The 21,819-nt window shown below is 37.6% G+C and overlaps 1 protein-coding gene across 2 annotated transcripts in view; it reads left to right on the top strand.

Annotated features, from left to right (window-relative positions):
• The window catches only part of NAA15 (N-alpha-acetyltransferase 15, NatA auxiliary subunit), a 42,630-nt gene that overhangs the window by 4,781 nt on the left and 16,030 nt on the right, over nt 1-21,819 (top strand). For both annotated transcript variants that reach the window (XM_054825731.1, XM_054825732.1), the window contains exons 2-13: nt 8,540-8,624; nt 9,478-9,582; nt 10,275-10,432; nt 11,619-11,753; nt 11,924-12,077; nt 14,494-14,613; nt 15,296-15,391; nt 15,528-15,634; nt 15,976-16,048; nt 17,753-17,922; nt 18,585-18,737; nt 20,908-21,036. In XM_054825731.1, coding sequence (XP_054681706.1) covers nt 8,540-8,624; nt 9,478-9,582; nt 10,275-10,432; nt 11,619-11,753; nt 11,924-12,077; nt 14,494-14,613; nt 15,296-15,391; nt 15,528-15,634; nt 15,976-16,048; nt 17,753-17,922; nt 18,585-18,737; nt 20,908-21,036 — 1,485 coding nt within the window. The remainder of the gene's footprint in view (nt 1-8,539; nt 8,625-9,477; nt 9,583-10,274; nt 10,433-11,618; nt 11,754-11,923; nt 12,078-14,493; nt 14,614-15,295; nt 15,392-15,527; nt 15,635-15,975; nt 16,049-17,752; nt 17,923-18,584; nt 18,738-20,907; nt 21,037-21,819) is intronic.

Genomic DNA, 21,819 nt, shown 5'->3' with positions numbered 1-21,819 from the left:
CATGCTGGCTTCGACAAGTATTCTACTAAAAGATATAGGAACTTCCTAATGATAAAAAAGCCTGTTGAACAGCGTCTCTTCAATGTCTCTGCTGTAAATATGCCAAGTCCCTCCTGCTGGGCCATCTTCCTGTTTCTTCATTCCAGAATCTGCTCCCTGTCCCTCCACTTCAAACTAGACAGACCTGTGCTTCTCCTTCACTAGTACTCTCACCAGCACCAGTCCTATAAAAATAATGTTCCGTCTCCTAGAAGTTCATGTGCTGGCTTTAAGGTTGCTGAGCTGGCAGACTTGGAAATCTCCTCTTAAGTGATCTTGATTCTAGATTAAAGACTGATTTCCAGAATGTCACTTTCATCGGTAACCAAACAAATTAGCACATTCTGTATGCAATCATTGTTGCATTTCCATGACTGTACAGTAATCAAGTATGCTCACCACTGGAGCTTTACCACATACTCTCTCATCTGAAACGTGGAATTGCTAACGAGGCTTTTCCAATATCTTGGCTGTTGAGATGTCAGTCACTTGTTTTTCCTTTGCCAAAAGGAATACCCCGCTTGGCTTTGCCAAAAGTAGTGGGAAGAAATGTGTCTTGGTTGAAACAGTGGAATGGAAGTAAAGACCAGACTTGCTGCTTTAAGTAGAGTCACTGTTATTGTTTTTCAGAAATATTTCTCAAACTTGCTAAAGAAATTAATTACTGTTTGAGACTCTAGGACACCATTAAGGAATCACTTGAGCAATACTGCTGTTACTAAAGCCTGTTCACCAAATTAGGGCATTTGTTGTCGTTGGGGCTGTCAGAAATTGTAGAAACAGGATTCCTTGCTCTAAATTTCTGAGGAGCAGCATAATTTTGTTCCTTACCTGTTTCAGTTATGAAAATAAAAGACTTATAGCAATGCATCCTAAATTCTTCACAGTTGTAAGATCATAGATAGTCTTATGTTGTTATAGCAGTAGATAGTCTTAGCTGAACCCAAAGTGGTTTTTGTAATGATCTGAAACTAATCTTACTTGGGGCAGTGGACTTAATCCATCTTATATGGTACTGCCCTTTCTTTTGGTTAGAATTTGATAGAGTTGTGTTTATTCCTGTTTTTCAAAGGTTTTCTTAATGAGTTTTTGCTGATTGCACTTTCTGGGCATCTCAAGTTTAAATCTCTTGCCCACAGCAGCCACTGTTTCAACAAGAGTGGTGATAAGGAGTTACATCTTTTCTGATTTTGCTGATAGGGGATTTAGAGAAAATGAATGATTTTTCATTGCCACCCTTAACACTGAGGTTAGCGAGACTTTTTACACAGATTTCTGTTTGCTTCTATGATACCACGCAATCGAGTTAGCAAACCTTGTAATGTTGAAGAACAACTTTTGTTATCTTGCTAGCCACATTTAACTATTTCGCAATGGCTCGATGCTACAAGACAACATCTCGCGTACCTCAGAGCTAAGGGTGAAGAGTACTCTGGATGTGATGTCAGTAGCCTCGCCGCATGTCTTGGGCTATGTCGTGAGATATAGCTGAGTTGACATGTCCATGTAAGTCCAGGGCAACCTATTGGGTGGGCTCCTTTAGCTGTTTTTGTGCCATATCTTGAAATTTGATTTATTTAGTTGTTTTAGACGATCATTAAACCCCAAACATATCCTATGCATACTGGATCTTTTATGAGATACAGTCAGTTTCATACTAAATTCAGAAGGGAAGCCTGAACATAGGGGTTCCAGGGTAATGGACAGAAGTCAGCTGATCTTAGTTGACATGGCCAAATTCATGGTAATTCTCTCCAAGAAGGAGAGATGCAAGTAAGCAAGTAGTGGCCAACAGAACTGATGTTGAATAATGGATTTTTCAGCAAGAGTCTTGCTTCAGTGAGTAAGGATTTCTAGTTTTGCTTCTAGAAGAGCTATAGCTATTTGTCAGCAGCTGTTTCTAGCCAGATTCTGTCAAATACAGGAATTAGGCCAATTCAAAAGCATATACAGATTTTTTTTTCTGCCTCAGTATTAAATGGAAAGGTACACCTATTTTTTTTCTTCCTGACTAATTTTGGTTTGAACCTGTTCTGTTCCTCTGGTTATACTTTATCAAGCAGTGCTAGTTATGAAGGTGTTGATCACTTCCAAAAAGTAAAACAAGCTGTTTGGGAGGAGGATTTCCTAGTCCCTTAAATTAGGCAATTGCTAAAGCTGTTTCTTACACAAAACAGTTCTGTTCATTAACACTGCAGAGCAATGGAAGAGGATGGTTGGTTTTGATTTGACAGCAAAAAATTATGCAAGTTTGCCCCAGAGTTTTTCAACATTAACAAAGCTGTAAGATTCCTCCTTTTTCAGTCCTCGGGTTTATACATCTTGTATTTGTCATGAGACTGAATCAGTGTGGTGGAAGCTTTTGCCCAGAGCTGTTGAGCTGTTTGATACGGTTAGTGCTCCAAAGACCCACTAATTCATGGTGAGTGGTTGCTACTAATGCTTCCAGCTTTCAGAATCTTCTTTACTACATTTAGCTTGAATTAGTGCACTGTAGTGACTTGACCTGATCTAGTCTAGCTGTAGAGATAGTAACTGTGATGGAAGCCAGCCTTGAGCTGTGCAGCGCCTGGACTTACTGTCTTTTAAGTTGCTGCATCTGAACTGTGCTGGAAGAAGTAGATAGCATCTGAGTGGCAGACATGCATATCATGCATTGTAAGTGCACACCTTAGCTAATGCTGAGGCCAAGTATGCTGACGCTTTCTCCTGCCAGAGGTCTTACGGCATTGTAGTTGCAACATTGCTGTGTGATGCCACAAGTGCATGTGTTCATGGCTGCCACTGGGAGAAACTGGAGTCCCCTAAGGAGTGCTTTGCTGTAGTTGAAAGGATTTGTCCGCCTTGGTTCTGCTCAGGCCTCACAAACCCTCAGGGAAGAGGATAGCAGAGTGTCAAATCCCTGAATTGTTCTGGCACAGCAGCCGGTTCTCCATCGTACTTTCTCCTGGGGGCTTTCAGATGCAAGTAAAAAATTTACATGTGCCCATGTGTTGTCCTATTTGGTAGCTCTTGTATATGATGGGGAATAGTCTGCAATATATTGCCTCTTATGATGATATAGGCTGTGTCACCTGCTGAGGAAGAGGCTGAGTACAGTGGACCAGCAATGAGAAGATAAGATTGCATCTCCACTGTATCTTGGGGCTGAATCCAATTTTGGTACTCAGTGAAGAAAATCATATTCTTTGGCTAGTTCATCATAGCATTGACTAAATTAGGATGCTTGCTTTAACGGAGTTACTGTCAGAAGTGATTTCCTGTGGGGTTTTTGGTGGTGGTTGTTTTTGGTTGGTTGGTTTAGTACTCCAGTTTGCATTCATTTTAATGCCATTAATTTGCATATACTGGAGTTTAAAAAATTGGCGTTAAGTTGGGGTTAAAAGTGTGACCTGGGAAAATACATAATCTTAGAAGAGGAAAACAGCCAAAAGTTCTTCATACTGTTTTTTTGCAAAATTCTGTCTTTTTAATAAAAATTGCACGCTATTGTTTTGTTACTGTTCCCATTCAAAGGCTATAACAATTGGGAATGTCATCCCATCCCACACACTTGGGTCTGCTATATCCTTTTTACTCTCACCCCACTCCTCCTTACAACCAGCTGTGTTGGTCCAAGTAACAGTGAAAAGAAAGCAGTAATACCTCGGTGTTCCCATTTGTGAGCTTCGGGAGCAAACGGTACCTTCTTTGCTTTGGCACTTATTCTTGAAGAAAAACCTCTAGGCAGCTTCTCCTTTATGATGTTCTCCTATGACTATCTTCAGCTTGCTCATGAGACACTTCTGGGTCTGCTTCTCACCGGTTTAATCAGCTGCAAAGTCCAGCCTGGATGGACTCTCATGACACCGTTGTGGTTTTGGTTGTTTGGGGTTTTGGTTTTTATTTGTTTGTTGTTGTTTGGGGTTTGGTTGTGGGTTTTTTACTACTGCAAAGTGGTTTTAAAGCGCTCTTGAATCAGCTAGATTGGACATACACATCTTCTCAAGTGCCCCTGCTAGAAAGGCAGTTTTCTGCTTTCTGTGTTGTGATCGAGGTGACTCTTAGCTTAGGCTGAGTCATACCTGACAGCAGTGTAGATTTGCTGTGCTATGGCTATGAAGCTTAGAGTAAGACCTATGGTAACTCCTGGCCTTATACTGTTAGAGCTGTTTTTAACTATTGATGTTACTGAACACACAGGGCACTCTAATCTGCAGCGTAGTGATTATAAAATGTCTTACAAATAGCAAATTTGAGATGGCTATTAAATTATTTACTTCAGTTATTAAATGCTTGCAGGACATGAAGGCTGTGATAAAGAAGACTTGCACTTGTGGAAGTAAATACATGCAACATATTTCATGCGTAATGGCAGAATCTGGTCTGCCATGTGCTGTGTATTTGATGCTGAGATACATACCTGCATGTCAAAATGCTGCACTTGACTATTATCCTTGCTTTTTAGTTAGAAACATATGTACTTGACCATTAAAACATCTATTTTGAGAGGGGAGGAATACATCAGGTAAAATGTGCTGCCCGCTTACAGGTAGCAAACAATTAACCTACTTCTGTACATTTCAAACTTAGAGCTGTAAAATTTCTAAAATGCACTTGTGAAAATGTGTTTGTCTATACGATATATAAAGAAAACAATGCTGAATTAAGTTTGGATAAAAGTCATCTCTGTGCTATTGTCAGCAACCCTTAGGAGTGCAACTATAATCAGTAGCATGGCCCTTGGATGTAGCCTTAGGGGTCAACAGAGTAGTTGCTTAAGAATCCAAGTCAGTCTTGCTAGTGGTAGGCTTAGAAAGTAGGTGCACTAGAGAGGGACAATTCAAAACTGGAAAACTGGGGCGAGGGGGGAACAAACTCCATCTAGCAGTTACCTGTCTATAGATGTAGGTAAGCTGTAAACAGTGAAGTCTTTTCTTTATGGCAGCCTTCAAGGAAGAAATGCAGAGGAATTCATTCACACTTGGCATGCTGAGCATGTGTATGTGTAAGACACCTGCTGGCCAAAGACTGATTCTGCACAGATGCCCTAGGACATTTAGGGATACGAACACCAGAACATGAACCCTCCTTCCACCTCAGACTTGGGATTCTAGAGACTATGGGCTAGCTCTGCTCCTTATAATTTCACTGTCAGCCTCTGTCTAGTAATCTATGCATTCAAATCCACTGAATAAATACTTGGTGGTGGGGGAGCGGTGCAAATGCAAATTCTCTCCTACCTGCTATGGGCATACATGATTTTGAAGGACTCATACTCCGTCTGCCTCATCTTATTAATTCTTTGAAGAATTGTATTAAAGCAGGTGCTATTTCCTTGCTATAAATATGCAAAATGGATTAAAGGGTCTAAAAAGAATCTTGGTGTGTTTGGAGTAGGCTGTAATTCTGGTCGCAGCATGTGTAGAAAAGCTTGTTAGATATCTTTAAACATCTGGTAACTTATTAAAGGAAAAGCTTTGGAGGGCAGCAAATGTGTAATAGAGATTCAGTGTTGATAGAGGGTCAGATTCTTTTCTTTTAAAGCATTAGCCTTAACCTTACTTTTTAGAAGTTTAGCTTTTATGTTTTCTCATTGCATGATGTCACAAGCCGTGGCTGGTGCACTTATCTGTCAGGCATCACAAGCGGGCTCTGACTGCTGGCTTTGGAAATGTATACGTGCAGGAGTTTAGAGGAGGCAACTGTGCTCTTTTAGCAGTCTCTGGAACAGATAAGTATGTTACTTCTGCAGAACAGCTGTCCCAAAGTAAGGATTGGAGGACTGAGAATGACTGCTACAAGCTATTCATCTGGGAGGGAATAAACTACTCGGACCATTTCTGCTTCCAGCAAGCCTGTATCTTTATGTCCCAAGAATACCTGAGATGTCACCATTCCTGCTTCTGTGATTTTTTTTTTTTTAATTATTATTTATTTACTTTGTTACTGGTTCTTTTTTCTCCTCTTACTCAGAAACTACTGACTCCCTTAAGGATCTTCTCTCCCAGGCTGTATATTACTCATGCTCATCTTTCCTTGTGTTATTCTTTTTGTTCTTCCTTTCCCCTTTTCAATATTTACTGCCTCCTTCCCCTTTTCAATATTTACTGCCTCCTTTTTCTTAAAAGGTTTTTCTTTCATGTTTCTGTTCCTTGAAGCCACAGATTCACCAAGGTTTGTACCAGCCGTGGTGGCATATGCTGCGTTCCTGACTTCCTTCTCTCTCATTCACACCTTTATTTAAGCTTGTTAGTCCATAACCTCTTCAGAGAAGGAGATAAGTACATGCATGGTTGCAAGCAGTGGAATCTCAGTGATGCTGTTGGGCCTGCTTTGATGAAACAACCTCCTCTTTTCTGAGGAAGGAGGAACCATGACCTCGATTTCATTTGTTCACTTCCTTCCACTGTTGAAAACATACAGTGTGTATATAGAATACATACATAGAATAGGGAAACTCATACAATGACACGATTTGAAACATTTCCATTAACAGAATGAAGCAGGCTCAAAGTATTAACCTGAAACATTGGAGACATTGTATATAGGAAATCACTCAAATTTGTCTTGATCTAGAAACACCAGAAAATGGAGACCTACGATACTTTGCTGGGGGATATATGCAGCTATGGCTAGTTCTTCGTTTGGTACTTCAGGTGATGCAGGTACAGGATCAGTTCCTGAGAATTTATTGGTCCTACCCAGTGTTCTCTGCGTTGATGGGAACTTTTCCATAGAAGTAAATGGATATAAACTTGTAATTTTTACCTCCCTGCAGCCTAAAGGGAAAATTCTCAGTGAGTTTACTCTGTAATAGAGTACCTTGTATCATAAGCTCTGTATTACTCTGAGAAAAACCTATGTGCAAATATTTCCTGTCTCTAGCATGTATACCATCTTGGCCTACTCTCCTTAAACTGCAGGGTGAAAGACTGGTTGTTAGAGTATGTGAAATGGAACTGTTTAGAGATAAGACTTCATCTTCATAGCCAGCATCTGAGCAGCTGTACTTAAAGGCAAATTGGGAAACCCCAAAGTACCCCCTCTGCTTCTGACAGTGCCTTCGTTACACTGGAGATGTGTTCTTAAGTTCCTGTGGCTGCGCCGCTTTTGTGACAGGTTTTGCTGCTTTCTCACCTGCCTAGGTGGGAGCAAATGGCAGTTCTGCTTTCAGGGAGGAGGCCTGGGCGGTAACTCTTATGACTGATGATTTCAATTTTAAAAAAAAAAAAAAAAAAAAAAGCTTGATCCTGTTGTGTTGTCACCTGTAAGCTCTCTGTCAGCTCTGACCAGTGGCTGATTAAAGTGACTCAACCAGCTACTTGAAAGCGGATGATGACTAAAAGGTGTAAATAATAACTAGTCAAGTTTAATAAAAAAAAAAAAAACAACCAACCAACTGACGCCTGTAGAGATTTCCTCTTACCTAACCCTTAATCTTCCCTTTGCTAGGTGGTTGCCCTGCTAACTTTTCCTGTCCTTGGTGACAGAGGGAGTTGTCTTTTGGAAGTATTCAAAGTCAAGGTTGGACAGGGCTTTGAGCAACCTGATGTACTGAAAGATGTCCCTTCCCATGGCATAGGCATTGTACTAGGTGATATCTGAAGGTCCCTTCCAATCCAAACCATTCTGTCATTCTTCTGTTGATGCGTTCCTTTGAGTCCGTCTTGCTTTGGGTGCTCTCTCTGGGCATCCTTCTTCTCCTCCTCTTTCCCATGATTCGCTTTCTTGAGGGGTGGCAACAGATAGGGGGAGCAAGATCCTTCGTTTGTGATGCCTCTTGGTCTTCAGCCTTGACATTTTAGCTGCATGAGTTTAGTACGTAGAAAATAATACATACCGCTTACTGGTATACTAGTCTTTTATGTCTTTGAAGTTTGTTGTTGGTGTTTCCATCTGTGCTTTGGAAGAGAAAACTAGACAAAAGCAAATTGTTAGAGTTGGATTTAAGAAAACTGTAGAGGACTTTTAATTTCCAGTATGGCAAGATAATGTTAGACTATACCAGTTTAGAAAGTTTGTGTGTGTATGAGAGATATGTGGTATTCAAATTGATCATGAGAGGTTGCTTTCAGAGATAGTTTAAACCAAGTTCCAATGATTTCATTTTCTTTCCTGCCTGTATGGTGGTTGGAGGTTGTCTTGTGGTGTTTCTGTGAAAGATAATTGAGGCAAAGTGAGTTGACTGTTTACCAAGATGCGTTATGACATAAGGTTTGCTTTTATGTTAAAGTTGAATCTCTGTAGCACTTAGGCTTCCTGTGGTATCTTATCTGAGAAATTGCTGTATGATAATGTGTCTCCAGTTATACATTTGAATTCATGTTCTTACTAACATATACTGTTTTTCCTGGTGATGGAAAGAATTTTTAATCACAGGAAACTCATTAAACACGGTTCATTAAAATATTGGTACATTTTCTAAAAGCCTTACCTGCACTGTTGCTTAATTTTGGGGGTGTAGAAATACTTTCACTCTAAATTTTTTTAATAAATGTACTCTGTTCTTCTTCAACAGAGGTGTTACGAACATAAGCAGTATAGAAATGGGCTGAAGTTCTGTAAACAGATCCTTTCTAACCCAAAGTTTGCAGAACATGGAGGTAAGTTTTCAAATAAAAAATTTTTCCCCCTATACTTTATGATAGAGTAATAATTGGTAAGTTTTATAAATATTTATACCTTTTACCCATAAAGTAGTAAGAGTGTCCAGGAACCTGCACCATGTTAAGTACTTATTGTTGGTAAGGTTTGTAATTTTAAAGACTGTTCTTACCAGTAGTTGGTAGTCATAGCTTGCCATTCTTTAGCTTTGTGCTGCAAGTCTAATGTTCATTGTAGCATGGTGCAAGTTTCTTAATACAAGTATACATTTCTACTTTTAAGGGGAAATTGTTATTCACTCATGCAGAAGAGAAGGAGAAAAGGAAGAGGTTGAATATTATTCAGCACTGTATGTCTGTCAGCTCTGTGGTCTGCTACTTTTTCTGAAGGAATAGTCTTAATGTAAAAGAAGAAGGTGTTTCTGCCTCTTGCTGTATCTTCAGTGGGTTCTTGCTACTGAGTTGAGAGTTTCTTTCCACTGTCCAGAAATGTTTTGTTTTCTTTGCCAACTAGTTTGGCATGGGTGGATGTGTGGAAGTCTCAGTGTTGTGAATAAATACTTGAGTAATTATAATGCTAAAAAAATCTCTCCAAAATGTTTGTAGAGCAGACAGTTTTTAGTGCCTTTAAAATAAAATGCTACTTCATTTTTTGGCAGAAGTAATGCATAAAATTTAGTGTCATGTATGATATACTTAAATGAGGAACCTGCCATATAGTTTTCCATGTGAAAGAAGAATGCAAGATATCGATGCTGTTAACTGAGTGTAAATTTGCATTAAGCGTAAAAACCTATGAAAATGAATAACTGATATTTATTTGATTTTTTCTTTTTTTTTTTTCTTTTTTTAGAAACCTTGGCAATGAAAGGACTAACATTAAACTGTCTAGGGAAGAAAGAGGAAGCTTATGAACTTGTGCGTAGAGGCCTAAGGAATGACTTGAAGAGTCATGTCTGTATCCTTTTTGAAATAGGGCTTTTGCCTATGAATGGAAAAGGCTTATTTCTAGAATTGCAACAACAGCCAGTACCATCAGGCTTCAAACTGGAAGTTCAGAATTCTAACTTTTGTTTCCAATACCTAAGAATATTTTGCCTAAGCTATCCAAAGGGCAGATCCTTGCAGTTAGCTCATATTATTCTGGCTTGTGTTGTGGTTTTTTTTTTTTTAATCATTCAGCTGCAACTCTAAACTTGTGGTGGGCTGAACTAGGCATTTAAGCATGTGATTTGCTTTAAAAACATTAGTAGTTGCCATTACATTGATAAGGGCTTGTCATATACGTAGAATGCAGGAAGTGCAAGCAGTTCAGTTGTCTAAAACAAGCCCTTACTCAAAAATGTGTTTCAGTAAGCCTGATAGTCTTTTCAGAGATCTTATTACTTGATTTCCTCCCCCGATACGTGAAAAGTACAGTTTACAGCATATTATATGCACCCTATACATATAACTCAGAAACAGTTCTCCGTCTTCAGTTTGCAAGCAGTTTCTTTATACAGCTGAGGAAAGAATTGTAACGATTGTGGTAACGTTACTGTCCGTTTATAAAACAGCTTAAGAGCTTTTTACCAACTGTTCTGTCACTGCCGTGTTGGATCTGTTTTCTCCCTGCTGTAATTCCGTGGAATCCTTAACAGAGTTTTCCAGGTTGGCATGTCTATGGCCTTCTTCAGAGGTCAGACAAGAAGTATGACGAAGCTATCAAATGCTATAGAAATGCACTGAAATGGGACAAAGACAATCTTCAAATCTTGAGAGATCTTTCTCTGCTACAGATTCAAATGAGGGATCTTGAAGGTTACAGGGTAAATATGCGTACTGCATTTATTATCAGCTTCCAGGGAACTGCAGCAAAGGTGGCAAATTGTTTAATGACACTTTAAAAAAATACACAGAGGTAGATCCAGCATGTTCAAACTATGTGCTGGTCAATACTTTATGAAAGTAAAAGTAGACATGCTACTGAGCGATTTCTATACAGTATACAGATTTAATGGCATATTAAATGATTCTTTTTCAGTTCAGTGCAGAATTATTTGTTTTTTCTTTTTTTAAATGCTATATAATCCAGCTGTAGACAGTCCCTGGTCTTTTCATTCTTGGAAGCATTTCTGCAGGTAAAAGGCAATGTAGTGTGTTTACAAGATGACTGTTATTCATGCAAAGGAGTTCCTATTTTTAAATAACTTTTTACCATATATCCCTCTTCCTTTAAATCAGTGGCCACCAGTTTTGTCTTGGCGGTGGGTAACAATACAAAGGAAGCAGTATGCTGCACACATCGTTTTTTTGCTTCCCAGCCAACCGGGGCATTAGTGACAGCTCCTTTGGGTCCAAATATTTCCTTACATTTCCTGTGGGCTGTAAGATTGTGGATCAGAACTCTTGAATATTCCTCACCTGTCTTGATTTAATACTCAAAATGTTTAGATTACTATCTTGTTTTCTTCTGTTTATTTTGTAATAAAGCTGAACTTTTGTAGTAACGCTGGTTACTTAGACTGGAACCCTCTTTCTGCCTGTTACTGCAGCACCTGGTTATTTGCTGCCTTGCGGCAGATGTCTGTATTTCCAGTGTGAGGTGTTTCATGCTAACCAACCATTACAGAAGCTGTGACACTACCACCTCATAAAGAAGAATACAAACTTTCTGTTGTCTTCTCTAGAAATGCTACGCCTAATGTAGTTAGATTGGTTTTTTTCTGTTGTCTTGAATTGCGAGCTGATGTGCATGTATGTCATACATTAACAAAGTCTGACACATCAGTATGTAATTGGACATGATGTGTTATTTAGGGGAGATGTTATTCGATCAAGACCATTGTAGTGTTTCAAAGTTTATTCTTTTGGTAAAAAAATACATTTGCATATAGAAAACTAATTTTTAGTGATATTCCTTAAATATTAGCATACTGGGGAGACACTATTGCATAATGGATTCTACTGAGCATCAGAATAAAGTCAGGAAAATTAGTAGCTACTTTTTTGCAGGAAACAAGATACCAGTTGCTTCAGCTCCGACCTGCACAGCGAGCATCATGGATTGGTTATGCTATTGCTTACCATCTGCTGGAAGACTATGAAATGGCAGCAAAAATTTTAGAGGAATTTAGGAAGACACAGCAGGTAAGAGGAAAACATGGAATTCCTGTATGGATTGCTGCGTAAACCAAAAATAAAACACTGTTTCCTTTCATGATGTGAAAACTTTATGCAGTTTCTGTAGTCAAATAAATTAAATCCCAAATGCATTCTAGAAGGCTGAATTTTCTCATATGCCTTGCTTTCCTTTGTAGACATCACCTGATAAAGTGGACTATGAGTACAGCGAACTGCTGCTGTATCAAAATCAAGTCCTCCGGGAGGCAGGACTATATAAAGAAGCCTTGGAGCATCTTTGTACCTATGAAAAGCAGATCTGTGATAAACTGGCTGTCGAAGAAACTAAAGGTAATTACTTTTTGAAGGTACATTTAAATGCATAGTATACAATGGAATGCCTGTACTGTCAGCTTTTCCCATCTTTTGGAACTTCATCTTTGATTTGTTTTTAGATTAATTTATTTAATTCTGCTGTGGTAAAGGGCTGCTTATCTTGTAGCTGTTTGGTTCCTATCATACTCTTCTCCCAGGTTGATAAGACATCAGTAGAGTACAGATGTACTGTTCTGAAACTTTTCAGCTGATGGGTGTTTCGGACAGATGATCCTGAATTAAAGTCCTGAAATTCTGTTTCGGTAGTGTACCCAGACCTGTGCTATTATAGCTTTGATAGTGGTTCTGAGAGGGAGACCACTTGCTGAAAAGGCAGAATCATCTTTGGCAAAGTAGGAGGCTTTTAATTATACTCAGTCACTCTTGCAGCGTATGGAAATAGGCCTGTGAGCTGAGCAACCCAACATAGACTTCTGCTACTGTATTATTGTAAACCTAGTGTATAATAATATAATAACAGAGCAATATAATGCTGTGTCTTATATTCCAGTTGCAGAGGGGTAGAAGTTCATTCTTACAGCTCTATTAAAGGTGCACTTTTTCAAAGCATACTTTGTTCTTCTGCTTGATGTTTGTACTGTCCTGTGAAACTTCCAATCTGCTGAAGGTACTGTTTGTTCATGGCCCACACTTGAATCTGTTTGGCTGATTGCTTGAAGAAAAGAGAAGAAGTCTTCTTACTCTGTAATGTTATTCATGTAGATGTTGTAGCTAGCTCCCTATTCCTGCTAATGCTAATCTCACTGTCTTGCAAAAAAGAACCTAGAAATTGAATAGTGACAGTATTATAGAAGGTGTGTGGGACTTCCTCAAGGAAAATGATTGCAGGCACCTTTCTGCTGTTGCTGAATACGTTACTTGGTTTGCATATAAATGGAAATGGATGTAGGGATTACACCATCACAGACCATTTTTCAGACATAGTAGCAGGAGTTTTGATTTTGGGGGTAGGGGTGTTTTTTATGACTTGACTTTTATCCGAAAGATCTTTTGACATACTGTGCGTTCCTTAGTTTCTGATGAAGGTCCAAGGCTGGTACTGAAATAGGATTTTCAAATAGGACTTCACAAAAAAAAAAAAAACCAATAACGCAACACCACCCAACAACACAAAAAACAACAAAACCTTCTAGCAAGTTACCAGGAAAAAAGGACAGAAATACTCTGCAGTCCATGCACTTTCAAAAGGGTACAACTGATGAATTTTTTTGGGCACAGCTCCTGTTGTGTTGGTAGGTCTAGCGTAGCTGCCGTGCATTCTGCAGAAAACCCTGCTAATCGGTGACTGTTGTCTACAGATTTTAAGCGCATGTGTAAAAGCCATTGTGGGTGAAGTACATCTGAGAAACACTGTAAATGGTATTGGCATTTGCCACCATTAGATAAAAATGATAACTTCCACCTCAGAGAAAGAAATTAGGTGTGTTTTCCAGATTCTGTCATTCTCAGTGAGTGAATTATTGATGTTTTCCCTGGTATTAGATACTGCATGTAGTCTTCAAGTTACCCTGTCTGTGGGAAGCAGCATCTCTTGACAAAATTACGTGTCAGTTGTGTGACATAGGGAAGAAGAGAGGTAACACTGACTCACATTTTCCTCTTGAAACCGGATGAGAAAATCTTACCTTAGTGCAGAATGACACTGCATCACCTCTGATGTGTAATCTTTTAGTGCCTAACACTTGATGTGTAATCTTTTAGTGCCTAACATTTGCCAATAGCAAAGCTTTGTAAAATACGGTTTCCCATTGCGAAATGGGAAATTGACTTTCATTGCAACTCCAGCATCAGCAAAGATGCTCTCTACAGTTGTTAGATCTAGACTCCACTTCAACAGTTGTATGTTATAATGAAGTATCGTTAAAAAGAAACTTGCTTGCAGAACCTTGAGAATTCATTAAACAGATCAATGGCTTGATTTAAAACGTTGAAGTTAGTTTTATGAAATACCAGACTGAAGAACCATTCTTTTATTTGCAGCTCTGCAATTTCAATTTGGTTTTCAAGATGCTATATATATGAAATACCGTGTACTGCTTTTAATTGCCTTCCGTAGTAAAAACTGCACTTAAAGTAACCAGTCACTTCAGTAAGTGAGAAAAAAAACGTGCATCTTGCTTTTAACATTAAATTTTCAAGTAAGTTTCAAGAGTTAGTGGCTGAGTTGTAGAATCTTACTGTAATTGCACCTATTGTCAAAGTAAAAGCATATCTATCAGCTAGTTTGTGATGCCATTGTGATAATTTTTTTCCAAGAAATTAGAATCTATATGGAGTTAAGGATTATCTAATCTTTTACTGTAGATTGATTAATATTACACTGCTTCAGTATCTTGTTACCTTAATGTAAAACATCTTGGATTTCACACAGGAGAACTCCTGCTTCAGCTTGGCAGACTTGAAGAAGCAGTTGAAGTCTACAGAGGACTGCAAGAAAGAAATCCTGAAAACTGGGCCTACTACAAAGGCCTAGAAAAGGCACTTAAACCAGGTAATGATTAATATGTTGTCATAAACCAGCTGTTTCGGCAAATTTGGAATTTATTTATTTATCAAAAACTTGTATTGCTTTAAATAATAAAACTCTTATTTAAAAACATCCCCATTTAAATTTTGCCTTTTAGTTGTAGTCTGTACGTATTGTCATAATGTCTTTTTTTTTTTTAAGAAAGGCTGGGAGTATTTCTTGTGTTGTTGTTACCCTGTCTTATTTAAAACCAAAACAACAAAAAATGCAGTAATCTCTTTGTGTGCTTGAAAGAAGATAATTACTTCATAGAAGACAGTTTTAATTTAGAATTTTACTGTCTCTGTTATCTTAATCTTATGTTGTAGGTAATACAGGTTTTGGAAGAACAGGCATGATTCTCCTGAATGGTTTTCTTTGTTGAAGATTTTGCACAGCGATAAGGCAGGAACTCTTCTTAAGATGAAAGATAAGCAGTTAGTCTTCCACTGCTGGAAGAGGAATTTACAGATATTGAATACCCAAAATCATTTAGTATGACAGTTTTAAAAAGAATAAAATGGAAATTAATGTTCTTTGGAAGTGTGTAGCCATTAGTTGCTATATATTCTGATTCTTTTTTTTAACCAGATATAAATCACTTCCCTCCCCCTTTCCTTTTTTGCCAAAAAGGAAAGAAAAAATAAACTGTACAATTCTGTTCCAGCTAATATGATGGAGAGGCTAAAAATCTATGAAGAGGCCTGGACTAAATACCCAAGGGGGCTAGTTCCAAGAAGATTACCATTAAACTTTTTGTTGGGTAAGTGCATTTTTGCTGAGCAAGTAGTGGTCAACACTTGTGTTTCTTAGATACTAATGTTTTAACAGCATAAACAGTCTGCAATTGATGAGTAATGTGTGGTAAAACAAAATCAACAGGTCTTTTTCCTCTCAAGGTGAAAAGTTTAAGGAATGTCTGGACAAGTTCCTAAGGATGAATTTCAGCAAAGGTTGCCCACCAGTCTTCAATACTTTGAGGTCGTTATATAAAGACAAGGAGAAGGTAGGCTTTTCCCCCCCACTTTTTACATGTTATGGCCTAGTATAGCTAGAAAAAAATCAAGTGCAAGCTTTCACAACCTTGTGCCAAGTTGGTAAGTGTAGAAAACTAAGATTTACTAATTATAAGCTGCATAAGTGTTAACCGAGGGAGGCTTCATCTTATTTTGTTAGAAAGAGAGGAGAGATTGAGTGCATTCCCATATGTATTGTAGTTCAGGATACTGCAGAATTCTTTTATGAAAAATAACTAGTTTGGGTAACACCAAGTAATTCAAATTGAAATAAAATACCATCTTGCCTACAGATTTTTTTTTTTGTGTGTGTCTTGTCTTGCATATGTAGGTGGCAATCATAGAAGAGCTCGTGATAGGTTATGAAACCTCTCTAAGAAGCTGCAGGTTATTTAACCCAAATGGTGAGTGCTAAGACTGTCATACTTCATGGAAGTGTTTGGTGTAAGCATTACGTAGCATTCAGAAGCCGGGAATCACTGAGGAGTGAAGAAATTGGGATGATGGTTATTTTTCCTTTATTTTTGCTAACATAGAAGTAAGCCGTAGCCATCCTTAGAATGGATTTAAGCTGTCAAATATAAAGGCTGTATTCAAAATCTAGTCACTTGTTCTAAAAATTTTTCATGGATCCACAAATTTAGTCATTTCTTTGCAGTTTTGAGTTCAAGTATTCTGTTGTCAAGACTTGAGTTTATCATTGTCCAGGAAACTGAAATTTGAAAGCTACATTAAATCTTTAGTTACAGAAGTGTCAAACAGAAAGGATAGATGATGATAGCACAATCTTCAGGGGAAGGGAGTTCTGGAGCTTTTGGTGGGAGCTGGGTTTTGTGCCCTTGTGGGTTTTGTTTGAGAGTTAAAAAAAGTTTTCCAGGTTTTGACTCAAAACTGCTTTGTTGCAAGGTATGGTTCTACGTGTATTGAATCCAGGCTTTGTAGTTCCCTCTCTGGTAGCTTTATGATGGTTTTTTTTAGTCATTTGCGCAACTGCTTTGTAACAAAAAATCTACAAGAAAAAGCTTTTCTCCATAGAATATCAAAAGAGGATAGTCTTGAAATTTTGGTAAATTGATTATGGTGTAGTAATCAAGATAGCATGAATGACAATACACATTAAAACTGTACAGGATAATCCTAAATATTAAAGACATTTTTATTGAAGTGATAACCAGTTATTTCCCTGCTTTGTAGAAACTTTAATGGAATACTTCGTTATGAAATTCTCACCTAAGTTGCCTGTTATACATTTCCCTTGAATTTAATGCTGTAGTCTACAATATGTCCAAGCCTTTCAATGAACAAATGCATGTAGTTACGTGGTTAAGTTATATCATAAACTGAAGAACCAGAACCTTTTGGCAGGACTAGAGCCCCCACACTCTTTTTTTTTTTTTTTTTTTCTCCCCCCTGCAAGGTGCTATGCTTCATAGTCAAAATTGAATAGTGAACTTAACTTTTCAGACTTCAGTAATATTTTGGATTTCAGGCAGAGCTCTCTAACTTTCAAAACTTGAGTTGTGTATAGGAATGTTTTCTAGGATATGTTTAGGCGAGCAGCGATGATAAATTTGTCAAAGGTGGAGACAGAAAATCTTTTTAAAGCTGCGATTAGGAACAGACAACCTGTTTTGTTTAAAAATATTTAAGTCTGAATTGCAAACATGTAAATGCTGAATGTACTGAAATCCTTTACATTGCTACTGTGCAACACTTGCGTTTAGCAGGACTCTTCACTATACCCTTCATTTTAAATGAGAACTCTACATCATGCACTGCCGTCTTGCACATCTGGCTGCCCTGATTAAGGGACTAGTTGGAACAAAATGCAACTCCCTTCTGACCCACTAACTCATTTTTCCTCTCCCTTGAAACCACAGTATGAGAAGGGAACAGTATATGCTCAGGTCTTGTCAAAACATAGACTTGGAAGTTAATGGACTTACCTGAACCCAGGTGTTTGGAAGAACTCCCAGGACTGATGTGACAGCCTGATACAGAGGCAGAATTAACTTTGGTGGCTACATTTATAGCACTCTGCTTCTGGCATGTTACTTTAATAAACTAAACGAGAAAAAAAACCCCTACCTCCATTTTTCTCCCTCCAGATGACGGTAAAGAAGAACCTCCAACCACTTTACTCTGGGTCCAGTATTATTTGGCTCAACATTACGATAAAATTGGACAGCCATCCCTGGCTCTAGAATATATAAATGCTGCTATAGAAAGTACTCCCACTTTGATAGAACTCTTCCTTGTGAAGGCAAAAATCTATAAGGTAAGTTTGGTTTCTTAGTGACCAGAGCTTATTCGTTTGTTATGATGGAAGACTTTTACATATGCTTATACTTTACTGTAATGTTTTGGATGTGAATGTTGAAGTGTTAAGCTTGTGTTAAGCAAGACACATGGAGAATCCATGGAAAATTGCTTAGTGAATTTTAGTGAGTTGCTAGATGAGGTTATGGTTTGGCTACTTGAGTTTTTTTACTGCATATGAATAAGCCCCTATGAAGATTTTTAAGTCAATAAAGGACAAATATACTGCAAAATGTGAATTCTCAGTTTACAATTACATTTTTCATATTAAAAATAACACTAATAAATTAAGTTGATGTTTTAAATGTCTTCTACCTGTTCTTACCCATCATTTTTTTAACAACTTAAAAACAATTTCTCAACTACACTATGGTATTGTATCAGAATGGGATTATCCAAAGTGTCCTTTAGGCATTTTCAGAAAAAGTCTAGTGCCAAAAAACCTGTAATGCCATAATGAGGGAAAGTAATTTTTCTGCTTTTTTTCTGTAAAGATCTGTTGCTTTCCTGAAGAAAAAGCTATTAATAAAAGTATAAAAATTAATTAATTATATTAAACAGTGGATAAAACATGCATGTTTTACAGTTACTGAATCTAACTTTAATTTCTATCTCTTTAAGCATGCTGGAAATATTAAAGAAGCTGCAAGGTGGATGGATGAGGCTCAGGCTTTGGACACAGCAGACAGATTTATCAACTCCAAATGTGCAAAATACATGTTGAAAGCGAACTCCATTAAAGAAGCAGAAGAAATGTGTTCTAAGTTTACAAGGGTTTGTTGCATTTAACTATAGCTTTTTTGAATGTCATGGGCCTAATCCTTGTGGAATAACTTTTTGTGTTAACTTTCCACTCACCTTTAATATAGTATTTAAGTTCTGTTCCAGAGCAACTATGATTGCTTGCTTCACTAATGGTAGTCAATATCAGGGTTTGAATTAATCTTGGATAAGCAGGATTACGTAGTATTAAGTGAAAACTGTAAAGCTTGGATTTGATCATTTTTGCCAGGTAGGAAAAATACAGCATGCTCCTTTTAGATATAACTTCTCAGAAAATTATTTTTTCAAAGCAGTCTTTGGGTTTAATGTTGATTCTATAGGATCCTTGAAAGATCTGATAAAATTGCCCATGTGTCTCCTTTTTTTTTTTCTTGTTTTTCTAATGCTAGTAAGTTAGAGACTTCAGACTTCTCTTAGAACCACATTTCTGTGTGGCTGCTAGACATCTCAGAAAGTCTCTCACCTTCCTGTTGTGAACAAGCTTTTGTCCTTAAGGCCACCTTCAACAGTGATGAAGGGAAACTGCATATTGTATTTTTTCTTTTTTTTTCTGACTGCTTACCCATGATCAATTAGCTGGCAGAAAAAGTTTGCATTATGCAGATTGCTTCATTTCATGCTTCAGTTTTTGTCCGGGCAGTTACCGATTTTGATAGGTTTGATGGTCTCACAGGTTAGTTACTTCTTTTAATTGACTTTTCTTGCTGTTATTCTTTCATAACTGAAAGTCCAAACAGTTCAATGTAGTCTTCCCATAATATTTGGCAAATGATCATTTTAGAATACTGGCAGTATCATTTTTGTGCTGTCAGTGGGAGGCAGGCAGCAAGCTATTGGGACCTACCTGCAGAAGTAAAGTCTTTGTTTGTTTGTTGTCCCATTTTTCTCTTGAAGAGCAGGAGAAACCTGGAGTAAGGTAGGTAGAACGGGAAGGAGGCTATTTATAAGGGGAAAGCTGAAGGATTTTTGTGAATTGGAGGCTGTGTGCAAACAAACATGGAGGGAGGGGAAGTTCTATTTTATATAAGCTCAACATTTATGTTGAGTTTTTGATGCAAAACTGCTGTGAATCTAGGTTAATTGACCTCTCTCAATGCCTTAAGCAGCTTTAAGATGATGTCAAAAAAGCAAGTATACCAATTGTCCAAAACTGAACTTTAAAAATACAATTCGATGATGTTGCCCTGTGTAATCTTTTTCATCTCCTTTTGCTTTTATGTCTAGTGCTCAAATAACAGGCTTCTTAATTAAAAAGCAATAATTAAAGAAAACCTAAATTAAGCATAATGAAAATGGAATTAACAATTTTTCTGATTTTTAGCTGCCTAAATCAGGCTGGTTTGGAGACTGCCTTTCTCTCTCATCTGGGGCATGCTTTTTACCCTTCCATTTGAATATTATCTGTCATTTTCCCAGCTTTGGCTGTTGGCTGATTCTCGAATAGCCTGTTTTTTGCAAGATCAGAGTTAAGTCAGAATGGCTGCATCCACCTCAAGTAGCTGACTTAGACCTTAAGCTTGAAAGGCATACAATAAGTTCTAGAGATCTATGGAAGTATATATAAATAGCAGATTTGAAAGGCAACTGTAATCTCCTTTTCTGAATCAGAAAGTGTCAAAGCTACCAGTATTCCTTTTGCTTTGCCACTGCTCTCTAGTACTGATCACATAAGAAATAACCTATTACTATGCTTAGCTCAATCAGCAGGTCTCTGGAAGACACAGATGGCAGTTTTAATTTAAAAAAAAAATCCTTTAGGTGTCAGTGTCATGCCACATGCTAGAACTTTTTCTGCCATTTTTCTTCATGCTGCAATGTGTTATTCATGCACACAGTATTAAAAATACTGAATGAATGTGTCTCTTATCCTAAAGATGAGGAACTGTCACAGTTAAATGGTCACTACCTGGCTATTCCTTGTGTATTTCTGACTCTTCCAGTAAGTGGAACATAGAGGAATATTTTTTTTTTTTTTAATTAAGGAACAAACAAGTCCATCTTAACCGTGGCATTTCTGACTTTCAGGACTCCAGTTTTGAAAGTTAGCGTTATGTTGGTAGCCTCTTTATTTGTACTTCTAGTTAGACCAAGATAAAAAAATGGCAGTTAACAAATTGAATGAGACTTACATTTTTTTTTATAATGCTGTTTTTGTTTTTAGGAAGGAACCTCGGCAGTAGAGAACTTGAATGAAATGCAGTGCATGTGGTTTCAGACAGAATGTGCGCAAGCTTACAAAGCAATGAACAAATTCGGAGAAGCACTTAAGAAATGCCATGAAATTGAGAGAGTACGTATCTAGTTAAACTGCCTAGGTTGAAAAACAATAGCTTAAGTTTACTGTGTTAATGTTTCCTTTCTGAGCAGTAATAGTAAATTTCAAGTAGCTTCAGGAGGGATTTCGTTTCTTGTTAGCTTTTGGCAAGTTGATTAAATTACATTTCCTCCTAAAAATGACATTGTAAACTGTATATTATAAAGACATTGTATAAAGTCATTTGAAGATCCAGGTAAGAACAGAAAACTCTCAGAAATAATCTTATTTTTGGCAGGGTACATAAAAATAGGTATTTGGGTACAAACCAAGAATATGTGTAGTTGAAGTCCAAAAAGAACATGGCTGAGCTGACAAGCCTAGCCTTAAAGCAAAGGTGCTGCCTTGGTTATTGTTAAGCCACTCGATTTTAGAGGGAGAGAAGAAATGTAAAAAAAATACAAAAAATACCTTCTCCTTGGGGAAAAAAAAGTTTAAAAGAAGCTATTAGAAATACAAAGACTTCTTAAAGTAGAAATTGTATCCAGAAAGGGGAGATACTTGCACATTAAATGCAGATCCATAGTAAGGCAAACAAAGCCATTTGGATGCACAACTTCTAAAAAAAAAAAAAAAAAAAAAAAAAAAAAAGTACGGGTTGGGTTTTTTTTAAGCCCATGAGGGTCTATAAAAAAGACCAGACAGCTGAGGGTGTAAATGAAGTGCTCAAAGAGGAGAACTTAGTAGGAAGCTATGCCTCTTTGCAAATAGAGAGGCTTAAGGAGATTTCAACACTGATGCTTTTCTGCAGAGGGGACT

The sequence above is a fragment of the Grus americana genome, chromosome 4 (genome assembly GCF_028858705.1).
Source record: "Grus americana isolate bGruAme1 chromosome 4, bGruAme1.mat, whole genome shotgun sequence".
Lineage (NCBI taxonomy): Eukaryota > Metazoa > Chordata > Aves > Gruiformes > Gruidae > Grus > Grus americana.
The sequence above is the reverse complement of the archived record's forward strand: the minus strand, read 5'-3'. Positions and strand labels throughout refer to the sequence as shown.